Source organism: Poeciliopsis prolifica, unplaced genomic scaffold (assembly GCF_027474105.1).
Source record: "Poeciliopsis prolifica strain line A6 unplaced genomic scaffold, Auburn_PproV2 SCAFFOLD029, whole genome shotgun sequence".
NCBI lineage: Eukaryota > Metazoa > Chordata > Actinopteri > Cyprinodontiformes > Poeciliidae > Poeciliopsis > Poeciliopsis prolifica.
The window spans coordinates 4,333,683-4,358,683 of record NW_026562404.1 but is presented as its reverse complement, the minus strand read 5'-3'; the positions used below and the strand labels follow the sequence as shown (position 1 = coordinate 4,358,683).

The window sequence follows — 25,001 nt, the reverse complement described above, 5'->3', positions numbered from 1 at the left end:
CATCTGTAAACAGCTCTCCCTCACGCTCAGTCTGACTCATTCCACATTAAAACAACCTTGGTCTCCCTCAGCTGTTTTAGGATGACCCGTCGCCGATTACAGTCGGAGCCAGCCAAGGTCACACCTGGGCCTCCTCGCTCATGCTGACGTGACGCGAGGCGTGACAGAAGCCCCAGAGAGACACGTGTCCTCCTGTAAGACAACGACAGCCCTCTCTGCTTCCTCTTCCTGCAGCGGATTAACTCCAGAACAATTTGGAAGCGCCGTCATGTGGAACAGGAGGTTTTCAACCTTAAATGTCCCCGACCTTTTCCCCAAAGACCAGAGAGCACGTCGGAGATAGCGGCTCTCCTCTTGCTCCTTTAAAGAAATACTGTTGTGCTCAAATGAAACAGATTGCCAAAATAACTGCAAACACCGCACAGCTGGAGGTCGGATTGCAAAAACTCACCTGAAATCATGTCACCATAGAAAACATCTGTATTCAGTTGCAATGAGCCTGATTGGTCATCACAGATAGTTTCTCATATCAAAAACTCCAACAAACAACAAAGAGAGCCTTTTATGTAGCATATAAAGGAAAAACAGGCCGAGCACAAGGAGTGAAATGTGATGAAATGAGATTGACATCATATGTAATGAAATCCCCAGTGCATAATCTAACTTGTGATTTTGGCAAAAAGAGCAACAAATCCCTAAAACCATACTGAACACTTGCTGAAACACACTTTTACATGATGGAAGTAGTTAACATCTAAAATTCAAGTAATGGAGTTAGTAGTTTACTTTTTCTCTGACAATCTGGATTGGTATCGCCTGAAAATGCCTGTCCTGGTGTGGCACGTTGTTAATCTGCCAGAGATTCACAACGACTAGTTTTCCTCTGATTATTGAGGGAAGTACTAAAACATTTGATTTTCAAAAAGTGAATCCAAAACACTGCGACAGACTGGCGGCCTGTCCAGAGTGAACCCCGCCTCTCGCCCAGAACGTTAGCTGGAGATAAGAACCGGCACCTCCAGACCCCGCTAGGGACGAGGATGTTAGAAAATGGATGGACGGACGGATCCAAAACACAAAACTCCCCTCCATTCATAGTCAAACTTATCAACAAACAGCATGGTCTTTCCATGCAAGTTTATAAAAATAACCCCTTTTTTTTTGCATTAAAAACCACTACTTTTATCAAAATGCCAGCAGCACATTTTCTTCCCTTTCCTGTATTTTAGTCTTAAGAATAAAAATCTGTCAACATCGATGTTGGCCAAGAAAAATCCAAGCATCCCGTCACCCTGGTGAACCACAGTAACCAGAAACATCCATCCAGTTCTCATCAAAAGTAAAACAAATCTAATAGTCGTGCTTAGAGGAGGGTTTTCTAAAACTCACTTTTTGAGAGTTCACGTAGAACGGATCCAAATCCTCCAGTGGTACCGCCACCATTCCTTTAGGGATGTCCCCATAGATGTAGGGCAGGCTCTTCCCGGCCTCCAGGTCGCTGTTGGGTTTGGGCTTATTCTCGTCATCGTCGTCGCGGTAGCTGCTGTCCTGCTTGGGTGGCTTCTTGTTCTTCTCCTCTTTGAGTCGCTGCTCAAGGACCACCAAAGATTCCCTCGTGAACTTCTTGAAGCTATCAGGTCCTGGCGGTGCAAGAAGGGGTGCAGCCATGTTTTCATCCTGCAGCTACTTGGTCATTAGGTTTGTCCCATCCACAACAGCAGCTCTGCGAGAACAGAAGGTGATGAGGTCATGAAGCATGGCGGCGTTAATAAACGCAGCAAATACATTTGTGAAATACTCCTTTAGAGTACAATTGAAAACATTTCTGAAAATACAGGACTATCTATTTGAATTAGACAGGTACCGACATAAAGAAGCATGAAGGTTTCAGAAAATCCACTGATCCCATTCCTGTGACTGCACACTGCCTGTCAGCTGGCTGAAATAAACCTACTGTCCCCTTGCTTACAGCTAGGGTTTGTTGATATGGACTAAGAATTTTATCATGATATTTTGTGGTACTGCTGACAAAACAAAATTATGATAAAATGAATTATTATTTCATCAAATCGTCAACAAATGGTGGAGAAAATTGAAAAAAATAACATTTCTGATAATACCGTCAGTCGATCATCCATTGAAATTCATTGAGACAATAATGAATCAGAATTCTCGTGATAAGAATCTTTTCTCGATAAACGACAAACAATATGAAACTAAACTAAACCAAATCAAGAAGATGCTTATTAACTCATTATGCTCTTGAGAAGTACACATATATTTAAATTATTTATTTATTTGTTGCTTCCCCTTGGCCAGGATTCCCTTGAAAAAGAGGTTTTCAATTTAAATGGACTTTATATCATGGTGAAATAAAGGTTAAATTTTTAAAAAATTGTTTTGCTTTAACCAGTAGCGCAAAATCAAAAACAACAACAAAGGTTCAGATGGAATTATTAACACTGTAATGATAAAATATTGATGTTTCATCAACATTGGGAATAATCCTTGTTTTTCTGTTTCAGGTGAAATCATATAGATCGTGTTATGCATTTTTTCCTAAATTCACTGAAGGTTGCCTGATCGACAAGTTCTTAGCGACCCCATGCCTAATTTAAAATATTGAGCCATTATTCAAATCATATGAACTCTCTTCATGTCTGGTGGATATAAATGAAAACATCTGAATATTAGGATGAACAGATTTCATTTTCTCCTCTGAATCAGACAGTATGCCCAATTAGCAGCCTTCATTTCTGTAAGTCTATCAATTCATTTGAAGAGGCAGCGACTTATCCTCACATTTTCTCGTAGCTTTTATTTGCTTCATCCAGTAAATATGATTTCCCATGGATTGGTGAGCTGCATGGCAACGGATGTTCAGAAATCTGCACAAAGCTAGTAAACAAACCGTTTGGTAAATGCTGCACATGTTTTTTGTGACTATGCAAATTTTGCTAAAATGATGCTCACTTGTGTGCACTGAACGGACGACAACAGTACGATTTTTAGTTTAAAAATCTGGATTATGACAGTTTGATGAGCTTTTTAGGACCACAGAAAACTGCACAAGTTTGATTAAGATATTTCCATAACAGGAACAAAAAAGCTATGGACATTATGATATTTTATCATTAAAGTGCAGTCATTTCATGCTGCAGAAACACACGACTAAGCAGGATTTTTGCTTTTTTGGGGGCGGGGGAGGAGGACAGGAGGCTCTGCAGTGTCCCTGGTTTCACTCATTTTTTTTTTTTTTTTTCTAGAAGTGTTGACAAAAAGGCCTAATGGCTGCATGACTCAGGTTTTTTTTCTCAGACATGGCTTCCTGTATCAGGACACCTGCTCAAGCTGCTGTGGAAGGACAGACAAAGGAGCATGCGAGAAAAATTTAAAAATATATGTATTCCAATATATTTTTATATTTTAAAAAGTAATTGGTCACAATGCAGGTTTGATTGTTTTGTTTCACTTTAGAGTAGCTCAGAGCAGGGGGGGTCTGAAGGAAAAAGTCTAAAAGGTTGAATCCAGCATCTGTGGGGTCTGCAGGGCAGTTAGCTGCCCCTTTTTGGACTCCAAGCATGTTTAAGTTCTGGATGGAGGGAAGGTAAGTCCTGATGATCCTCTCTACAAACTGAACCACAGAATGATGGACGAACACCAGGCTGCAGCTAACGATGATTTAGGAATTAATTATTCTAACAATTAATCGATTAATACCGCATTCTGCAGAATGTTTTGGTCACCACATAGAAGTACATGAGGAAATGCAAATAAATAATTAAATTCCTATTTTTTAGAGATCGTTTATAGGAAAGGATGCGTCTGCAGCTAAAACATATTTCTAACATCAATATGTGAAAAGCTCAGCACTTCCTACTTGACTTAAAATCAATACAATGTAAGGCTGATCTGCAAAATTGACTTAGTAGATTTTTTAATATCTACTAATAGATATTAATAGGTGAAGGAAGAGCGAGGCTACTTGAGGAGTTCTATTTAAAACATACTTATAGATAAAGGATTTTTTAATCCTAAATAGATTTTTAATAAAAAAGAATGTCAGCCTACTGCAGTGTATGGACTCAATACTTGGTTCATCCTCCTTTTACATACATTACTGCATGAATGAAGCTCGGCATGGAGGAGATCTGTTCTTCTGCTGAGCTGTTAAGAAAGACTTTCAGCTGGTGTGCATCGTTGGGTCTGGTGTTCAGCTTGATGGTACTCCACAGATTCTATGTGGAGTTTAGGCCAGGTGAATTTGCTGGCAAAACAGACGAAACCAGAATCATTGAACCAGATTTTGATGTTTTGTTTTGGGTTTTTTTGGTTGCATTTATTTATTTATTTTTTTTTGTAGAACAAGTCTTACAGTAAATGAAATCAGGATGTCCGTAAAGCAGAAGGAAGTATGGAGTACTGTAAGGCTTCCTGGTAGACGGCATTCTTCTCGATCAAATACAGTAGACCAACATTAGCAGAAAAACATGGCTTCCTAAATCGCCACCGACTGTGGAAACGTCACGTTGAACCTTAAGCAGCTTGGATTCTGTTCCTCTCCACACTTCCTTCAGTTACTGGGATCTTGACTTAAAACTAAAAGAAACTTTTACTCTCATCTGAGAAGGACTTCTGGTCCACCGAGGAAGAGTCAAGTCCTCTTTCCTTCAGTCCAGATAAGATGCCTTGGACCAGGAATCAGACGGGTTGGAGGACACATCTCCCTCCAACTGCAGTCTTTTTGAATTTCCTCCAAACTCTTGAGAAAAACAAAGCTGTTCTCCCTAATGTTTGAGTCCCTTCTTCTGCCACACTTGAATTATTAAGTAGTACTTTGTGAACATCAAACTTCTTCATTAATGTCCTTTTGTGGCTAACGATCGCTCTTTTTTTTTGCCAGTCATGACATTAGTGGAACCTGCTCCCGACCAGTTAACCCACTACTGCAGACCCAGGACTCTGTCTGGACTTTAAGACATTCTGAATTAAAGAAATTTTAATAACTAGCAGCGTTGCGACTACATTCTTTCAGTTTTCTTGTCGCGATTTCTCATTCACTTCTGTTTTATTCTTGCTGTAAAGCACTTTGGCTATATTTGTAAAATATTATATAAATAACAGTTTGTTGATGATATGACCATCTGCTAGACCGCTATCAGGTCAGCAGTCTTAAGGCCAGATTAGAATCATATTTCTTTATTATTAAAAGCAGCTTTTAAAATGATTGTTCTCATGCAATACTCTAGACACTGTTAGTCATAATGATTTAGATCAACAGAAACAAACAACTAGGACTATTATAATGGATCGATGCCACACCCCTTTTTGGCATCAATTGCTGAAACACATGAACTTTGTGACGTTACCAAAACGACGACGCACCTGTACGTTTCAGTCTGTAAAGCCTGAACAGGACCGTCAGCCATATCTGAAACACAAGGCCCCGTCACTCCCCTGCTCCCCCTCTTGCATAACTGCTCTCTGATTGCAAATACTCGACGTGTGAAGCTTAAAAAAAACCCCAAACAAACAAACAAAACAAAAAAAAACACCTGAATCCGTCCGACCTGGGATGCAAAAGGGGGCAAAGAAATGAACCCACGCACCACGCAGAGAGAGGAGAGCGCGCGCAGTGCACGCCGAGGCGAGCGCCTCATAAAATGGACCCCGGAACCTTCTGCTGCTGCTCTGCTGGCGCTGTCCGCTTCAGCACCGCGCCAACGCACGCGCGCCAAACACGTGAGGGGCGCGCGTGAGTGCGTAAACGCGGCGTGCTTTCAGGGAGGAGAGCGGGCCGAACCAGATTGAATTAAAGTACACGACTTACGCTTCCCAAAGCATCAACTCTGCAAGGCTGAGGTTTTTACCCTTGAATTCAAGCCGAGTTCCGAGCTCAGGGTTTTACGTCCGATCGCAGCGCGGCCGCGTTTTCGCCGATACCGCATTGAAGAAAGTGTGTGCTGAAGACAGAAGGTGGGCCTCGGGTCGCCGTCGTCTGTCATCAACGCCAAATATTTCATCGAGCAGGAAAAAGTCCTGGAGATGACGCTGCGCAAAGAAGCGGCCCGCTCCAACCGAAGCGGCGCTGCTGCAGTGGGTGGTTTGTATGTTGCAAATGTCACGCCTGGAGACAGACCTCCTATCCCCCCACCACCACCAACACCCCCTATTAACAAAAAATAAATAAATCACTCCCAACAAACACAAGCCCGGAGATAACGCGGTGGTGAAATGCATCACATGCGATGTTGTCGGTACATTCTGTGCGTTTTTGCGCGCAGAGCGTCTGCACCACACCCGAGGAGCCATGTCGACTGCCAAATCAATAGGCGTCTGTGTGTGTGCGCAAAAAAGAAGAAAAAGAAGAAGAAGAAAAAAACACAGCGCGGAGAGTTAAAGCAAAACGAGGGGAGAGATAAAAAATAAAGCAGTATGAAAGAATAAAGACATCGCTTTAGATCAGCGGAGGACGCCACGCTCAGATCACCTGGAGGACCGGGCATTTCTTCGCCTTCATGGCTATACTTACACATCCTTCCTCTCAGAGCCTTCTGCTTTAATGCACCGTCCTGGACTCTCAAGAGAAAATTGCAGATTTCCAATGCAGGCTGCGCCCCGAACCAAACCAAACCTCACTTAGATTTTTTTGGTTTTTGTTGCTTGTATCAAACTGTTCGACGGGTTCCAGCGTTTACGCACGATCCACACCAAATGAGACATAAATAGAAATCTTCCCTTCGCTGTGATCCAGATGACAGATTTTGTCAGAAAGGCGCTGACACCCTTTTCCTTCCAGCTCCAAAAAAAACAAAAACCCAAAAAACAATATAAATATATAAAAAGAGAAGACGCGGAGCAGCGAGCGGCGCTGCGACATTCAGCCCACTGAAGGAACGACAACAACAAAAAGAAGAAAAAAAAATGAGAGAAAAAAAAGAGAAAAAAAACCCACCTTCAGCCACGATGCATCCCGAACCCCGCTGGAAATGTGAACGATACTCACTCATGCGACGGTGAATCCGGTGAATCGGCGCAGGGCTGCAGATGTGGGGAAAGGTTGAGGAGAAACTGCGGCTGTCGCCATATTGTTGCTGCTGTCTTCCCCCCACCAGCAGCACCACCACCACCAGCAGCACCACCAGCACCAGCAGCAGCACCTCAACGCGAGCAGCAGCTTCCCTGCATAATTGATGACTCTCTGTAGGATGTGAGGGAGGGAACAGGAACCCTAAAGGTCACTCAGGCCTGCAGCTCCTGCAAAAAAAAATAATAATAAAAAAATTGATTATCCCGATAAGGGCTTTTTTTTTTTTAGTATCGATCTGACTGAAATTTATCGTTTCTTGAACTTCCGGTTTCACGGCAGGCAACATGCATGATGGGGAATAAATAAATAAATAAATAAAAGCATATTTTATACATGATAAATCACATTGAATGTAATTCAGGTTCATACAAGGGCATAAAACAAACAAAAAAAAAAGAAAAGAAAAAAAACTCAGTAAACTTCGTGTTTGTTTGAACAAATGTCAGCCGAGCGAAACTTTTTCCACTTCTAACGCGGCGCAGAACGAGTTTAAGAGTTCACCAATCAGTTTAAAGCGACCGTGACGTCACTGGAAGAATTGTTTTGGAACAGTTGACATCTTTTTATATAATTGAAAAAAAAAACGGAAAAACTGTTGATGGGTCTAAAGATTTTACTGCCGTTTTTGAGCGTCTTGTGTTTGGCCGCAGCCGCTTCAGATCAGAGTAAGTGAAAGACGGGTTGGAAGGTTATGTGGTTAAAGGCTTATCTTTAAAAAAAAGAGAGAGAGGAAGAAGCAGTCCAGAGTTATGTTCCTGAGTTGTTAATTGGGACAGGATCCCAAATAACAGCTCAGTTCTATACACACATCTTTCAGACAGTTGTGTATATTTTTTAGGACGCCCCCCCCCCCAAAAAAAAATATAAAAACCTGTAATTTTACCTCATGAGGTCTGTAGGGAAGGGGAGGCAAAAATTAACCTCAGGAAATATTTACTGTTTCACATTGATCTGAGTTATTGGGAACATCTCATTAGTAATCCATGTGTTTTTTTTTTCTCGGGGTATAAATGTCAAACAGAGTGAACTACTTTTAAATTCCTGGCAGCACAAATTCCCAAGTTTACGTGGGTATGACACATAATAATAATTTGTTAATAATAATAATTAAAATACTGATAATGACACAGTTGCTCACTGTTAGAAAATAGCAGAAGATAAAAGCCTGTTGGGTCACCAAGTCTCCATAGCAACCGTTCTACATGTCAACTGTTTTTATTTATATGTTTGGGAGGAAATTTTCTGACCTTCCAGCAAATATAAGTATGAACAGTGAGATCAATTTCCCCCAGAAAACTTGCTAAGCCCGGTGGCTGGGAGTCAGGGCAGTCATTCATCCAGCAGCCCGTCGCGTTTTTGAGTTAAAAAAGGTTTAAAGTTGACGAGAAACTTTGGAAATATCACTTGATAATCAAGATTAATACCTGAACACCAACTATAAAGTCTTAAAAAATGCAGACGTTTAAAAAGACTTAAGGAGCTAAGCAATGTTTAGCCTGGTGGGGGGCACAAGTAAAGCCTGGTGGCCCGCCAGGCTGGGAAAACCCTGGACGTTAGATGTGTGTGTGTGTGTGTGTGTGTGTGTGTGTGTGTGTGTGTGTGTGTGTGTGTGTGTGTGTGTGTGTGTGTGTGTGTGTGCGTGTGTGTGTGCGTGCGTGTGTGTGTGGGTGTGTGTGTGTGTGTGTGTGTGTGTGTGTGTGTGTGTGTGTGTGTGTGTGTGTGTGTGTGCGTGTTGTAGTGTGTGTGCTCACTGGTAAGTTTTGGTGGAGGAGCAGTGATTGTTTGGGGTTTTTTTCACAGTAATGTCTGATGAAAGAGGATTGTGTAAGACTTGAAGCCCAGCATATTTATTCAAAAAAACATAGTGCACTTTAGCAGAAAACTGAAAAGAATGGATCAACACCGGGCGACTTTCAGCGGCATATTGATCCAGAACATTTTTCCAAGACAAAATGAACATGGCCCATCTGGGTCCTCCGACCTGAATCCTGTAGAAAACCTGTCGAAGGAAGAGAGCATAAGACAGGATCCCAATTAACAACTCAATTTGATTTTCAGTTTGAAACTGAAATAATTTACGATTTAGTTTACTTTCAGAAAATACTCTAGACTGTGCACTTCCTTCAAGCATTGTGGGACATTGTGGACGAGTCACCCTGTACTTCACAGCTAAGAAGATTTTCTCAGGCTTGCAAGTTTCTCCTTTTTTTTTCCTCCAGAGGCAATAACGAAAGGCCCTGAAAATGACATGGCTCTGAAAATGAAGGCGTTTGCCACTGAATGCACTTGCAAACAGTAATCTGGCTTTTCATGTAGCTTTTGGATGGCTTCTTCCTCACTGGCTGACCTTTCAGTAAATATTTGGATATTTCAGCAGAGTATTTGGATAAAGACGTTATCTTGCCAGCTTGAGCATCTTCACAAGACATTTTGCTTTTGTTCTGTGGTTAAGTCCCACATTCAAAAACTTATGTCAAACTTTTACCAACACCTCATCGAAACATGACATGGTTTTTATTTTCATGCAGAAGCTTTTTATGATTATTATTATTGTTTTGTTGGCCAGGATGTGGGAAGCGGAAACTGGCAGCGCCGCCTGGGGCATCCCGGATAATCGGTGGCCGAGATGCCACTGAGGGAGCGTGGCCCTGGCAGGCCAGCATCCAGTTCCTGGGCACGCACTTCTGTGGAGGAACCATCGTCGGCAGCAAGTGGGTTGTCTCTGCAGCGCACTGCTACCACAGATACATGTGAGTCCAACTAAATCTCACTCAGTCTTCAGAGAATACAAAGTGGTAGAGAAAAAAAAAACAAGCACACAGTTCGCTGCGACGAAGCGAGACCGCGAAACCAAGCTCGCTTTGACGCGGCGTCTTTGTCAACGTCATCAGGAGAGAGTTGGATTGATTTGGTTTTCTGTTCAGATGGCACAGCAGCTTCTTGACCGTCTTGGTGGGAGTGACAAGCCTGTCCAAGCCTGGGCCTCACTTCCAGAGACGCGGCGTCAAACGCGTCATCGTACACGAGAAGTACGACTTCAACACATCCAACAACGACGTGGCGCTCCTGGTGCTCAAGGTCCCCATCGTCTTTACCAACTACGTCCAGCCGTGTTGCTTTCCGACGAGCATGAACCACCAGCTCTCCCTCAACCTGAGCAACTGCTTCATCACCGGCTGGGGCAGCATCAACTACAAAGGTTGGTATCATGGCAATCCTTTCACCAGGTGTGCGGAAAAGCATCAATTTATGATAAAATATGACCTTAGAAGTTTTTGTTCATATTTTTACAATTAGACAGCCTCTTACTGATATGTGGAGCGGCTGAATTTTTGAAGTGTATCCCTTTTGATTGCTTTTATTGAGCTTTCATGATCATATTTGACTTATATTGGCAAAAATTAAATGACACCAAAACCCATTAATGTCAAAGTTAGAACAAATTCCTACAAAAAGAGACTATTAAATAAAAAATAGGTAATATGAAATTAGTGACTTAATAAAATGGTAATTAGTAGATGTAGTTTCCACCTGCAAGAGAACAATTGATGTCCGGCAAGACAACGACCCAAAGCATCCAGCTAAAGCTGCACAGAGACGGTTTAAAGAGTCTGATGGTCTGGAGTGGCCCAGTCAAAGACTCAACCTCAATCTGATGGGGAGTTTGTGGCTTACTTGGAAAGAGAGAGCTGCTCACGTGATTTCCACGCAACGTGACCGAGCTCGAAGAGTTCAGCAAGAAACAAACGAGTAAAATTTCAGTGTTCAGATGAGACCCGTCCACGCAGCGCTTACTAAATACTCTACTAAATACTGACTTGAAAGAGCTGAATATTTGTGCAGTCGCTTATTTCATGTTGATTAGCTCGGTTGCTTTGCTCGTGCTTCTGGCAGGTGGAGCAGCGGACATGCTGCAGGAGGCTGAGCTGGAGGTCATTGAGACGGACAGGTGCAACCAGAAGCACTGGTACAACGGCTTGATCACAGAACAGATGCTCTGTGCAGGAACACTCTCTGGAGGAGTTGACACTTGTCAGGTTGGGTGATCATTTTACATTTTTGGATGTTTCTAAGCTGCTCGGTTACTCAAGAGTAACACCCTGGTGCAGGGCGACAGCGGAAGCCCACTGCAGTGCTACAGTGAGAATGACAACAGATACTACCTGATAGGAGTGACGAGCTTCGGGGAGAATTGTGGACACCCCAACAGACCAGGAGTCTATTCGAAAACCAGCATGTATGGACGGTGGTTTACCGAAAAGCAGCTGAAAGACAGAGCTTCTCCACACGTGCTCTCCAGCAGGCTGATACTAGTTCTGATATTTGCTGCCTTCACATTGTTCTGAGATGTTCGCTCTTTTTTTGTTGTTGTTGCAAAAGACAGAATCACTAAACCGCTATGCAAATATAATCTGCGCGAGCTGTCTTTATTGTACAAATGTTTGAAAACGTTTCAATATTTTTTGGGGGGGCTTAATTTATAATTTGCAGTCGATTTAGATGGTCGCTCGCCCCACATGCTTTTTTGCAAAGCAATAACGATAAAAAAAAATTGCTTTTTTTAACTAAAATGTTTACAAAAAATTCCTTTAATGTCAAGGTGAAAACTGATTTCGAGAAAAAAAAAAAGAAAAAAAAGTTGCGTCATGAAATAGTTGATTGCATACATATTCACTCCTTTCAAGTCATTATTTAGCAGATGCACCATTGGGTGCAATCACAGCTCTCAATCAGGATTGCACATTTCATTTTCATGTTATGTGATAGACAAGCTGAAAATAGCACATAATTTATACAGACAGAAAAAAAAACATGCATTTTCCCCATATATACGTCTATATAATGTTTAATATGTGTTAAGATTATAAGATTATTTTAAACCTTCGTCTGTCAGGGCTTATGATTAATTTGCAGATTATCTGTAATAAGTAAATGTCGTCCACCCGTTTAACCTCAGTATAAATTCTGATGTTCTTTGAAGGCCTCAGAGGTCCATTAGAGAACATTAGTGAACAAAACACCTTCACCAAGACCAACGAACACGGCAGACGGGTCGGGGACAATGCTGTGAGGACATTTACAGCGAGGTGAGGCTATAAACAACAGCAGGGTTCAGTTCATCCTCTGAACATGGAAATAGAGTAACGTTTTGGTTTGCTTTATAAGGAAGCAGAGACAGCGACCCCTGGTGGTAGAAAGGCGGTGTCTCAGAAGCTCCACAGACGCATCTGGATAGACGAGAAAAAAGCCAGAAGAATGTGTGACAAAGCAATTTTATTCGACATGAAACACATCCAATGACAGAGTGACAGTGTTTTTTTGTTGTTTTTTTGTAAGACATGTTGTTAGAGGTTATCGCACCTCTGACTAGTCCAGGATGTGTTTTTGCTGCAGCTCAACGATGCATAGTGGACAAGACTGTTGAGGTAAACAGAGTGGACCCTTGACTTTTTGTTTCCCCTTTTTTTTTTTTTTTTTAAATTTGTGTGAAATGATCCCTTTTCTTTGCCTCATCTCTACATTTTGTGCTTAGCACTTCGGAGGTGTGAAATGGGAACTTTCGGGTGGAAAAAATAAAAACAAAAGCAAAAAAACGATGAGACGGGTTGCATCGTTTCTGTCGAGAATTTTGCATCACATCTTAAGAGCCGATAAAAACCGACAAGGAAAAACAACGTAAGCTCTGACAAAGTGAAAGTCTTTAGGACCTCAAACGGAAATGTTTCCTTCCACGCCGACAAAGACATCCAGGATGAAACCTTTTTTTGCAGTGACGTTGACGGATACAAGTCTGTGTACGGCACCTTATTGAATAGCACCAAGGTCTATTGAAAAAGGCTTGAAGGCCAACATGAAATTATAAAACTTTATTAAAAGTCATCGGAGTGAAACAGTGGCGGACACAGCAATTATCACACAGTTATTCATGAGTAACCAAATGACTGGCTCGCGTACATGTCCTCGGTGAAAAGTGGTCTGTGGTTGTGTCGCTGCTTTAGAAATCAAACAGCTTCAGATTCAAATCTCAATGAAACCCCTAAAAATATATTAAATCCCAAACGTGGATGGAAAGAGTAAAAAATACAGTGGAGGCGACATTTACAAAAAAAAAAGTTTTTGTTTTTTTAAATATTCAATCGTTTGGGATTCTTACAGATGAATCTTGTTGCACCTTAAAAGCTAAATATCACTGTTAGACACACACACACACACACACACGCACACACTCTCTCAGGGACACACCCACATATGTCAAATGATATTGGGAAAGTGCACATTGTTTCTGTTCCCTGTGTTTTTCGATGAGACGTCATTTAACACGCAATGCAGAAAGAAACCCGGTCAAGTATGAAAGATCAGTCAAGTTTTTATCTACAGACTCCATCGCCATGTACACAGTAACACTAGTAATACAGTATCTCACTTCTAAAATACAGTATACAGACATTTTTAACCCTTATCTATTGTACTTTTTCCTTTAAAGAAGTATTCTGCCATTTTTAAATGCAGGTTTCAAAGGGACTTGCGCCTATTTTTGTTCCCACTCAGTGTTACAGACATTTGGAAGGAATTAGTTTAAATATCAATTCGGATTTTTTTCATTAAAACAAAAGAAAAAAAAAAAGCGGCTTGAAAATAAGGTCAACCAGAACAAGACGCCCCTCTTTCTGAAGAAAAGAGATGTCGATGTGCTTTCAAATGCAAAAAGAAAAATCAGCGGACCTCCTTAAAAACACTAAATAAAATCATGTAGAAGCTCCACAGGTTTTTAATAAGGCAAAAAGTTTTCCCCACACTCCTCGCGTGTTGTTCTCTTTTAAAATTCAAATAGTTTACAAATCAGAAATGTCTCAGAGGTAAAAGGCACTACCCTGCCTTCTGATCATCTACACGTTGTTTATGGACTGCGGGTGAAAGCTGCTGGGCTTTCAGATTCGCCTCTGCGCTCGGGTTCGACCGGTCTCGGCTCAAATCTGCACCTCGAGAAAAAACTAGAGGGTAACTAAAACGGAAAATGGAAATCACGTGTCATGAAAATGTGATGATTCATAAGCTGGTTTGTGCCTCTCATAAGTAGCCACAGCTGGAACAAGCTAAGCATCATGTGATGTGGGAATGGACACATGACGCGTGACGCTCACGTGGTGAGCAGGAAGAAGTCGATCTTTAATGTCCATCTATTTTTCCTCAGATTGTTTTGATCCCTTAGCTGGCTGCAGATTTCTAAGAGAGTTTTCAGTAAACATAATTAGCATTGTGGCTAATAAGAGGCCCAAACAGCAGCTAAAATCTTTAACTCTGCTCCTGATGTTGGCTCTGCTTATGACCTGGTTGCTTTTATTTTTCTTCCACTAGCCTGTATGCAGACATCTGCTGCACTTCCAAACAGCATGCACACCTAAAATGACAGAAACATCTGCAATTCCCACAAAAAACAGGCGCTTCAAAGTAAACAAAAATCAGACAATTAGACAATCACAGTTATCCTATCTTAACTCAGCAAGTCCTTGCACACTGAAAAACAAGAAATCCATTTTATTTTCCTCTAATCCAGGTTTGTGAGTGAGGGAATGTTTGGGGTTTTATTTTTTTCCACACACAAATGTAATTCAAGCGTATTTTAGGACATTTTGCACTGAGCGAAGGCCGACGTTCGTTGCTTTGGGCTGAAGCAGAACGGGTGTGGAGGTGAGAGCCGCGGTGCACCTGGTGGGGACTCACAGAGCCGAAACGGGACTTGCTGGTGGCACTTTTTTTCTTTCTTTCCCCTTTTAATACTGATGTGGATTTGCTCCTGTGGAAGCAGCAGCAACGGCAGCAGCAGCAGATGTGGGCAGTGGGGTCTCCTTTTGAGGCAAGAAATGGAGCCAGACGTGCAAAGACGTGCAAAAGGTGGAGGAAGTTCCAGTGCGCCCCCTGTCTTTAAGAGTATGGAGGTTAAAAAAACAAAAACAAACAAACAAATGAACAAAAGGAATTAAACAATTAAGATTTTGTCTTTGAAGGGAGCATGTTATTTAAAAAATGTGTAAAAACAAAACAAAAAAAAAACAACAACAACATGATTTAGGATTGGTGAGGGAGAAACGGGCTTCAGACAGCAGATGAAGATCAACTTTCTTCTAAGCGAACGTTTCCTCTGATGAGAACCAAAGATTTCGCCCTCGTTCTTAGAAGTCTTGGGCTGCAGCAATCGAGCAGGTGGAACAAAAGCAGGATCAGTTTCTGAAAGGGAAGCATTTCACTGTAACAGCACGTTCGCTGTGCTTGCGTCCCCCGCATCGCTTTCTCTTTTAAAACGTGTCCGAAAGCCGACATGGTGGAGGAGGGCGGGGAGGGTTGTGTTTGCGGCTGCTGTTCACACCCCTCAGGTCCCTGGGGGTCTTCTCTGACCCTGGCTCAGTTTTCTGCATCGGTTTCTGACCGCTGTTCACATGTTGTAGGCCACGTAGATGGGGTCCAGTTGGTCTGCCAGGAAGGAGTCCCGCAGGTGCATCCTCTGCTTCTCCCCCCTGGAGTTGATGGGGATCACCCCGGGGTCCACGATGACCACCACCCCGACGATGAGGTGGTGTTCCTCCAGCACCACGTTGGTGACGAGTGGTACCAGGTCCAGGGCCTCCTGCTCGGAGCCGCTGAGCTCTGCCACCACCACCAGCAGGTTGGTCCATGTAAACACAGCGCTGCGCACCAGAAAAACAAACACAATCATCAAGCAGAGCGTTAAAACCAGGGCGACGTCTCTATCTTCCTGGTTTCAGTGAGAAGGCGAGCAGTAACGTTTTGGATCGGCTCATTTTTTAAGGCAGGCTTGTGGAGAGACTACTGCAGGAATCAATGTGACTAAAGATAAGACAGAGAGAAGTCAGTTTGCTGCTGTCGTTAAAAGCTAATCAGCATGAAACCCTCACCTCTCTGCGATGCTGCGGTGAGCTCGGGACACAGACGTCTCGATGTCGATGGGGTGATAGCGCAGCCCCCTTAACTCCAAAGTTTCATCCAGAGAGCCAACAACAAACAAGGCATCATGGCGATCTGGAACAGTTCACCATGAGTTTGGTTAAATGTCATTTCTGGCTGGAAAGTAAAATAACTTAAACATCCGTTAAAAACTCCTCTCTCCAGCTCATTGTAAGAAAAACAAACAGCAAAACGGCAATTTCATCAAAAGCCGTCTGACCTCCGCTCGCGTCCAGCAGCTCCGTTCTCTTGATGAAGCCCAGGTATCCCGTCCTGGACCAGAGAGTCTGGGGGTCGCCAAAGCTGAGTTTGGTGTTGAAATGATCCGCCTGCAGGCTCTCCTCTCCGTAGATGGTGTAGTAGCCGCTGGCGCTGTGAGGGGAGTTCACCCAGATCTGCACAAACGCACGGGGCGGTAATCACTAGAACATGTCTAGGGCTTCTTTTGTGTATCATGTTTCATTTTAGATGGCTTGTAAATTTCCGATTGTGAATCTGAAACCAATTTTAGAGGAAATGTAAGGGTCTCCTGTTAAGATTCTCGGCTAACTCACCTCTCCAAGATGCGAGTCTCCCAGCGGGCCCCTGGTCTCTGGGTTAACTATGATGACTCTGACCCCTGGCAGGATCTGAGAAGAAAAACACAAGACATTGAACTCTGAAGGAAACATATAGACGTCTCACTGGAAAGAGCTGACTCATCAGTAAACACTCACAGTGCCTGACTCCATGAGTGGAAGACTCTGTGGCGCTCCTTTTTCAACCAGTCGCACTCTAAAAACAAACAAATAAAAGAAATATAAAGTTTCTATTTGTTTCCAGCACGAGCGTCATTTTCGAGTCGTTTGGTCTCACCTGTCGTGACGCAGGGACTTCATGTCAACATAAACGGTGGAGGGATCTGGTCCGGAAGTCCCCTGGAGAAACAAAAAGAGACACCTCAGCTCAGTGGCGCAAACTAAAGAGCCAAAGAGTTTGGTAACGCGGCATGAAGCTCACCTGCAGGCCGATGGCCAGATTGACCCTGGAGCCGAAGGCGGTGCTGACGGCCCGAGGCGACAGGCCCAGATCTTTGAAAAGCTTGGAGAAGGACTGCGAGAGCGCGAGGCGGGGTCGCTCCTCTGCCACCACCACGCAGCTTCGCACACACGACAGGTTGAGACCCCGAGCCTGAAACACACACACACACACACACACACAGCTCACGACGGGGTGTCGACAGAGGCTGACGTACGGCGAGCAACGCACGCAAAAACATAGAAAAACAAAAATAACACCTTGTGTGCAAGAATATGACAAGTTTTCTATTTAATAAAATGTCATATTTGGACTCAAATCCAGAGTTCACGTCGATGGTTATTTTTGCAAAGTGGAGTTTTTTTTTTTTTGCCTCTTGTTCCTGTGAGAGAAAATTATTTTTAGAAATACTGAAAATTTTGCAGTGTCCAATTACCAATTAGTGCCAGAAAGCATTAAATAAAAATAAATGAATGAATTACATCTCTGATATAACCAAAATTTAAATATTTAATAATTTATTAATTGAATACATTTAAGATTTAATTGTTTAAATGTTGGAACAATTTATCAAATGAGTAATGAAACACGTTTTAAATTCTTAACTAAATTATGCCAGTATATAATAAAATCGTATTTAATTGTATTTTACACATTTATCATTTGTGTATTTTAGTCCAGTGTGTCAAACAGACCGAGCTTGTGATTGATTAACCTGCACGACAACTTCTGATCAGTTGTATTGAACACAGTATTGTTGGCCCCGCCCACTAACTCTGACAAATGAAATAAATTAATTAAAGAGTAATTGCCAATTATTAGACTAACACCAATATATAATTTACCAAAGTACTTGTTTCTGATGTCAATGGATGAGACATTTAAGAGCCATTTAAGTTTTCTGTGGCACTTCTGAGCTTCTACACTCATGTAGGCTTGACAAAGATTTTTTGTATAATAGATGAGGACGTGACCCATTTTATGCACGTTCACCCACTTCCTGCATGAAACCACAAGAACAACAGATCATTTCTTTTCTTTTCACATCTCTGTGCTTACTCTAAGAACCTTACAACAACATGACTGAAAACTTTAGACAGGAAACGATGTGAAAGAAAACTGTTAGTCAATCATCTTTGGGCCAGTGTTGTTGTTTTAATGTTCTTCCTTTACATTTGTTATCTAGTCGGGTTGCATGATCAGATTTACACTATGTGAAAGCAATTGTTTTCAGTGCTAATTTTTCTTTTTATCATCTAGATTTATAGTGCAAATTCTTAACAAATGCTTTAGTTGTCTGTACTTTTGTCTGTCCTCTTTCAAAATTAAAATAATCAGTAATTTACATCGAGTATAAAAACGTTTGAGCTATTTTGCACATAAAAACGTTTTTAAAAGATTAAACACAAATGTTTTTTCCAAACTATTTTAGTCCTACTACCTCTGACATTTACAAACCCAATCAGCTGCAAACGTACAATAAACACATCTGTGAAAGTGTCCACTGTCGCTCAGGTTGAGCGCGACACTGACCTTCAGCATCTCGGTCTGCGTGCCGAGGCCTTTGGTGCACAGCTCCATGACGGAGTAGGAGCAGAAGGTGTCTCTGATCTTGTACTGACTGAGCGTGCTCAGCCACAGAGGCAGCGAGGTCTCCAGCTCCAGCGGAGGAATAAGGATAGACTGGTGACCTGAGTAAACACTGAGACCAAAAGAAGAAGAAAACAGATCAGCTGCAGCACCAGTGGAACCATTCATAGGAGATATTTTTAAAGACAAAGCAACGTATTTTGTGTGTGTGTGTGTGTGTGTGTGTGTGTATACCTGGAGAGGCACCACAGGACAAAGCCCAGGCCGCAGTACGGGTCCAGGCAGATGGCTATTTGGCGTGAGGAGTAAAGCTCACACTGCAGCTTGATGGAGCGGCAAAGAGTGCTGATGGCCGCGTGAGACATCTAAAGACATTCACAGAGAAAGAGGTGAAGGTGAAGTTTGGTTTGTTTTCATTCTTGCAACAAGGCAAACAGCACCAAGCAAAGCTTCATGGAGGATTTACTGATTTCTCACAATCTGTTCAACTTTATATGGATGTGAATTTAATACAATACAACCAGGCTAATTTATTAGTAACCTTTAGAAAGTGTCTAGGATTAGGGTGATTTAACCAAATAAAAGAAATAAATCAAATACCAGGGAACGATAACAAAAGCTCCTCAGTGATTATAAACACAGTTATAAAAACAGGAACGGAAATGAAGATTTTTTAAATTGATTATATGTTTCTAAAAACATATAATGAGACTTTTAAAATCATCTTTTAAGTTGTTGGTCTCATTTCCTGTCAGAAACGTCTATTAACTAAACATGATTCTCTCTTCAAAACATGTTTATGAGGGAAGGCTTAGGCTTGAAATTTTTTCCTCTATTTGTGCCATAATTAGGACCATTATGGTTTTAACATTTAAACAAGGGAAAAACTGAAGCATTGCTAAAATCTGGTAAAATCGAAGATTATGTTCTACTGTGTGAAAAAAGACAGATAATGTAGGACCAACATAGAAGAAGCATCAGCCGAAACCCCTTTCAGAACCCTCAAAATGAATGTTGAGGGTTCTGAAAATTCACCAGACGCATTTTGGATTGCTATGTTAAAACGTACACAGTTTTAATCACTATTTATTGAAAACAACAGAACACATCAGGCTTTAGGCCAGTGCTGCAGTCAGTCAAACAACCAATGAGTTCACGTCACACAGATTCCTACTTCTTATTTTGAACCTTTAAATACATCCTCATTCACTTTTTGCTTTTTAAAAATTTGATCATTTTTTATTCACAGAAACGTTTGCTGCCACAAAGCATAACTTTGAGGAATGTTGCGTTTTATTTACCTTGACTCCAGTCAACATGCCTGTGGTAGACACACTGAAGTCCAAGTAGGCCAGCATCTCAGGAGTAGGAGGTTTGTAGATTTGTGGAGGACGCTTCCTGGGAAGATCATCTGGTAGGAGACGCAGTATAAACTTATATTATTTTAATTAATCACATTTTTAAAATGTGTTTGCTGTGTCATGGATAGGCAGTCGGATAATTTTTTTGGTTCACAATATTGTCACTCATTTGAAACTACAGAGCAGACTTTGATTTTGTTAAGACTTGTGTAATGTAGTGAAGGGAAAACAACACCTAGTGGCAAAAAGAGAAAAATACTTCTGTGTTAACACTTTGCATTTAGAGCTGATTTATTAAAAAAGTGTAAGATTCAGGAGGCAGCTCCATTCTGCTGCGTCTCCCCAGCTTGAGTGCGGTCCTCAGTTTGAACATGCGTCTGCGCTCCGCACCTGTATCAATGATCGTCGGCCATGTTTTGACGTTAACGCTGGCAGCGGCCTCCCTGGACCTGAGGATCCTCATGAGAGGCTGAGTGGTGAGGATGCAGGCTGCTTTGCTCACCTGAGGAGGACATACACCACAACACACAGGGTTATTCTGGCAGAAACACACTCTGCTTTAAGAGTTAACCAATATTTACAAGATGACTGATGCTGAAAGGAAAAAAAACAAACAAACAAAAAAAGACATGTAATCGGGAGAAACTGAGTGGCACCCAGTATGGACTCAATTCAAAGACAGATTCTGGACCAGTTGTGTTTCACATTTCTGCAGCATGGACTGCACTCACGTCAATGATCATGCGGACTGTGGGGAGCGTAGCAGCCAGATTCTGGGGGTGCGGCGGCCTCACGGTCACGGGAATCACCCCTGCGTAGAGGCAACCGTAGAAGGCAGCGATCAGGTCAATACCTGCGGTGGAGAAACAGAATGTGAATGAAAACCCTTTGGCATATACAAACTCGATATTTTTCTTTTTCTTTCCAAAACAGGTGAAACCCAGAAAGGCGACATAAAAACAATGTACATCATTTTTCTCTTTGCGGCTCACCTGGAGGATAAAGCAGCACCACGTTGTCGCCCGTGTTGAGGCCTCCTCTTTCTAAGAGAGTGGCTGTGATTTTCTCTGCTCTTTTGTGAAGCTGTGCACATGTTGCTGTGCACACTGGAACACCCTGCACCAGACAACGGAGAAGATACACCAGTTGTCATGGTTCGTGACAAAAAGCCATCCCAAAGTGGAGTGTTGTGTTTGTGGAAATACGTCTGATCTTACCTTAGAGTTGAGCAGAATGTAGAGAACGTGATCAGGGTCGGTTTGGGCTCTCCACTGCAAAGCTTCAGACAGGAACTGGTGCTGAAAACGAATAGAGGTGCAATTTTTAACGAGCAGGTCGAGCCTTGTAATTAACTACTTATCCTAGTATTGTGTGTGGTTTATTTTGGATTAGACTCAAGTCAGAAAAGAAAAAAAAATTAATTTCTGTATGTTCTTATTTGCGAACTAACTCAAGTTCAGGCAGACTGGATGAAGAGCAATAATTTTTTCAATCTCTCCACATATTTTCATTTATGTTTACGTCCCTGGGATTGAGACATCCTAACAAGAATTTCTAGTCTCTTATCCAGTCGAAGGGCTTTTGCTGCTGCAGGGACACTTCCCAAAATTGCTGGGCACTTGAGACCAGGAATTTGACAGCCTTGCACTAATGGGTTTTCTCCCAGCGATAGCCTGTGTACGGCTCCCTTCATGATGCTGTTTGATCAACAAACGTCTGAGGCCTTCACAGAACAGCTGGACTTCCACCAGGGCTGCAGAATATTAGGAAAACTAAGGTATTTTATGTGTGAGAATGATCTTGACTGTTCCTGAATGACGATCTGATTTCACAAACCGATATTTAAATGAAAAGTAACATGATCTTTTCTTGCAGTTTCACTGCAAGAATTGACCTTAATAATGTGTATTCTGTCCAGATACAATAAAAAATTTATTATTTCCACTTCAGCATTTAGTGAAAATATTGCATCTGAATGCACATGGTGCTTTAACACTGACACAACTTGATTGCAGTCGAACAATCAAGACTGACTTCACCAGAAGATCCTAATGCCTTCTTCAAATGTTTTCTGCTGCACTCAACAAGCATTGTCATATGATGTCCTTAGAGCCCAAAACCATGAGGCGTATAGTATCACTAAACATTTATAACAACCAAAATTGTTCTGTAAAATAGCAACTGAAGGCAATAAGTTACACTAAGTTTCAGTTAAGCGAAGTCGCGTAAAGGGGGCTAAATGCAACTTAAAATTCAGATTGTATTTTACAAAAATGTTGAAAACTATGCATTATTTTCCTTCCACTTCAGGATCCTGCTCTACATTGTGCTTGTTGCATTAAATTCCAGTGAAATACACTAAATATAATGTGTATTTAAAATGCAGGGGGAATGGGTGTAATATGTACCCTTTCAGACAGAGAACATGAAAAATTGCCTCTGCTGTTTTCATGTTACTGATAAAAGGAACTACAAATGTAACAAAGACATCTTGTTCTGCTGCTGACCTCCCATATAAACCCAGACAGGGTTTAGGAATACATAAAGTGTTACTTTAGCAAGTGAAGGGTCACACTGGAAGGAAGGGAAAAATGTGACTGCCTTAAAATAAAATTTCTCAAAGAAAACGGCCTACAACTGACAAATCTCTCAATGTTTTGTTACTACACAGCCATCATTTTCATTTCAAAACATCTGCCAAAAAATAATCACAGAAGGCAAGAACATCAATCCAACAATTCCCATATAGACAAAGACAGGAGTACGTAAGGCCACACATAAAAACAAATACAGAAACTAAAACAGCAAGTTCTTTGGACACACAAACACCGAGCAGAGTTACTGCGTCGAGAGTCGGCCCTGTCCTTGGGAGACCCGCTCACCAGTCAGATAACATCACACTGTCGTGACTCAACATGCAGGCTGCAGCTCTGACCACTCAAAGCCATGCTGCATGTGGGAGCATCACACTGATGACAGGAAGCAGAGCCACACACCGATACGCTCCCAAACATGGACGTCACGTTTGAAACAAAAGGCGGGCCTCGCAGAGCGCAGACTGGCAATAATCATTTGATTCACGTTTCTTCTGTTTCTGAACCCTGATCGATTCCAAACTCCACTTTGGATGTTCGCCTATATGATGAAGTATATGATGAACCCTGTTGGACGAGGAGCCAGCCAGGACAATTAGCTTGGTTTGTGTGAAGCTGTAGCTGGACGGGGGGAGTGGAGGGGATCAGGGTTATTACAGCTGCAGAAGCACAGGAAACTGACAGAAGCAGCATAAGCAGAGGCGAGCAGGGGGGCCAGACTAGAGCCTTACCATCATGGTGGGCCACATACAGAGCTGTAGCCCAGCAAAACAACAGCACAGGTTGAGGATAAGACATCAGCATCCAATTTCCAAGTCACATTCTTTGATAATAAATTCAAAGCATTTCAAACTTATGCATCAGTTTCATTTCAACACATTTGGATGCCAGTTTCTTTTCACTTTCACTCAAAAATGGATCAATTTCAATGAAGCAACATCACTTTGTTATAAACTGCAAGATCCCTTACAGAGGAATGACTATAGCAATACTTTTTAATCATTGGATAATCTAGAACATCAACTTCATGAGAAGGACACGGGACTTTATCAATATTTTAAATAAAACTTATGTTAAAAACCTATTGGAAACACCAAGATGAGTCATTGGACGCATATCGATGTCATTAACACACAGCATGTGTCCCGCCTAGAAAGATCACTGGATCTTAACTGGGAAGTTTTTTTTGCACAAACATAAAATGCATAATAACAAGAGAACAATGTCAAAAATGATCAGATCTGTGCTCAAGTTTAATCAGACTAAAAACGTCACTAATTTTGAATCAGAGATGACGAGCTAAGGTTCAGATTTCATAAAATCTGTGAAATATCCCTTTCTTCTAGAGTGAAAGCTATAAAACAGATATTGTAGCTGAAAAAGTTGCTGAAAGTAAGTTCAACCAATCATAAATTGTCTTTAAAGAAAGGGTAAGCAGTAAACAATAGATTAGTTCTTCAAGTATTTTACATTCTGAATTTAAGAGATTAAAATCACCCTGCATTTGGGAAAGTCATTTTGTGCCAGTTTAATATAACAAGATCTTCTGCCACAAAGTCGTCCTACAGTCCTGTTTAACATTGTGTTGAACAGTGATATAAGTCTGTGAAGTGTTACCTTTCGAATGAGGTCCTGATCCTCCACCACACCCAGCTCTCTGCCCGTGGCCTGAGCGATTCGCTTCCCTGCCACCAGGTTCCCAACAAGCATAGAAGCCGGACCAACATCCACTGAGGAGACCAGAAACGAGAGTGAAAACTAAAATGAGCACAAATGAAAGGTCACACTGCTAACAACACTGCTAAACAATTCCCTATTACAGATATCCCCACCAAAGAAACTACCTCCCTTTATTCAGAAAATATATAACAGAACTGAACATGATAATATTCTCCTTTAGCTACAGTTCCATACAGATTACATGCTGTAATAGATGAAGGCTCACCTGGCTGTTTCTGTCGAGGCTTGGGCATGTTTGTTACACACGTATGCGGACACATGAGGATGTTGCAGGGATGCAGGTTACCGTCCAGGAAACTCTGCTTGGTTTCACAGATGTGGATTCCTCCTAGCGGGGTTTTTGGGAGGGTGTTGGCTGGCACAAGAGCGAGGCAGTAAAGGCCAACCTGATGGATGCCGTCGATGGCCTTCAGGATGCAAAATTAATATATTTAATGTAGTATTTCCTTTGGAAGGGTATAAAAATAAAACACACACACACTATAAATAGCTGTATAATCGATTAAAGGGTGCAAAATTATGAATGGAGTTAGGTTTCAGGAGAACATTAAGCTAATTGATGATTCTTTTTTTTTTTTTTTACATGATAAACTTGAAGTGAGCACAGCTCTTCATGGTGTAGTTTAAGAGATGTAGGAGTGTTGAAAC

General features: G+C 41.8%; 3 protein-coding genes across 10 annotated transcripts in view; 1 reads left to right on the top strand and 2 right to left on the bottom strand.

Annotated features, from left to right (window-relative positions):
* The window catches only part of scn8aa (sodium channel, voltage gated, type VIII, alpha subunit a), a 52,721-nt gene extending 45,444 nt beyond the window's left edge, over positions 1 to 7,277 (bottom strand). For 3 of the 8 annotated variants that reach the window (XM_055049902.1, XM_055049894.1, XM_055049901.1), the window contains exons 1-2: positions 6,956 to 7,276; positions 1,390 to 1,723 (exon numbers count right to left, since the gene is read on the bottom strand). In XM_055049902.1, the coding sequence (XP_054905877.1) occupies positions 1,390 to 1,668 (279 nt within the window). In that variant the 5' untranslated portion in view covers positions 1,669 to 1,723; positions 6,956 to 7,276. Of the gene's footprint in view, positions 1 to 1,389; positions 1,724 to 5,385; positions 5,579 to 5,609; positions 5,629 to 6,532; positions 6,912 to 6,955 lie in introns of those variants that run through there. The other 5 variants (XM_055049896.1, XM_055049898.1, XM_055049897.1 and 2 more) reach the window with 5 other exon arrangements.
* Positions 7,278 to 7,646: 369 nt separating this feature from the next.
* Positions 7,647 to 11,501, top strand: LOC129372289 (acrosin). The gene is made up of 5 exons (XM_055049467.1): positions 7,647 to 7,755; positions 9,657 to 9,840; positions 10,015 to 10,289; positions 10,985 to 11,127; positions 11,200 to 11,501. Exons 1-5 carry the CDS (start codon positions 7,689 to 7,691, stop codon positions 11,434 to 11,436), a joined length of 906 nt encoding a protein of 301 aa, XP_054905442.1. The 5' UTR covers positions 7,647 to 7,688; the 3' UTR covers positions 11,437 to 11,501.
* A 1,037-nt stretch (positions 11,502 to 12,538) lies between these two features.
* Positions 12,539 to 25,001, bottom strand: part of dip2ba (disco-interacting protein 2 homolog Ba) — a 48,248-nt gene continuing 35,785 nt past the window's right edge. Inside the window, exons 23-38 of the mRNA XM_055049466.1 lie at positions 24,559 to 24,760; positions 24,231 to 24,343; positions 21,237 to 21,317; positions 21,012 to 21,135; positions 20,751 to 20,872; positions 20,410 to 20,521; positions 19,960 to 20,069; positions 18,893 to 19,023; positions 18,602 to 18,770; positions 17,051 to 17,221; positions 16,907 to 16,968; positions 16,768 to 16,825; positions 16,606 to 16,680; positions 16,272 to 16,446; positions 16,003 to 16,126; positions 12,539 to 15,774 (exon numbers count right to left, since the gene is read on the bottom strand). Coding sequence (XP_054905441.1) covers positions 15,522 to 15,774; positions 16,003 to 16,126; positions 16,272 to 16,446; positions 16,606 to 16,680; positions 16,768 to 16,825; positions 16,907 to 16,968; positions 17,051 to 17,221; positions 18,602 to 18,770; positions 18,893 to 19,023; positions 19,960 to 20,069; positions 20,410 to 20,521; positions 20,751 to 20,872; positions 21,012 to 21,135; positions 21,237 to 21,317; positions 24,231 to 24,343; positions 24,559 to 24,760 — 2,082 coding nt within the window. The 3' untranslated portion in view covers positions 12,539 to 15,521. The remainder of the gene's footprint in view (positions 15,775 to 16,002; positions 16,127 to 16,271; positions 16,447 to 16,605; positions 16,681 to 16,767; positions 16,826 to 16,906; positions 16,969 to 17,050; positions 17,222 to 18,601; positions 18,771 to 18,892; positions 19,024 to 19,959; positions 20,070 to 20,409; positions 20,522 to 20,750; positions 20,873 to 21,011; positions 21,136 to 21,236; positions 21,318 to 24,230; positions 24,344 to 24,558; positions 24,761 to 25,001) is intronic.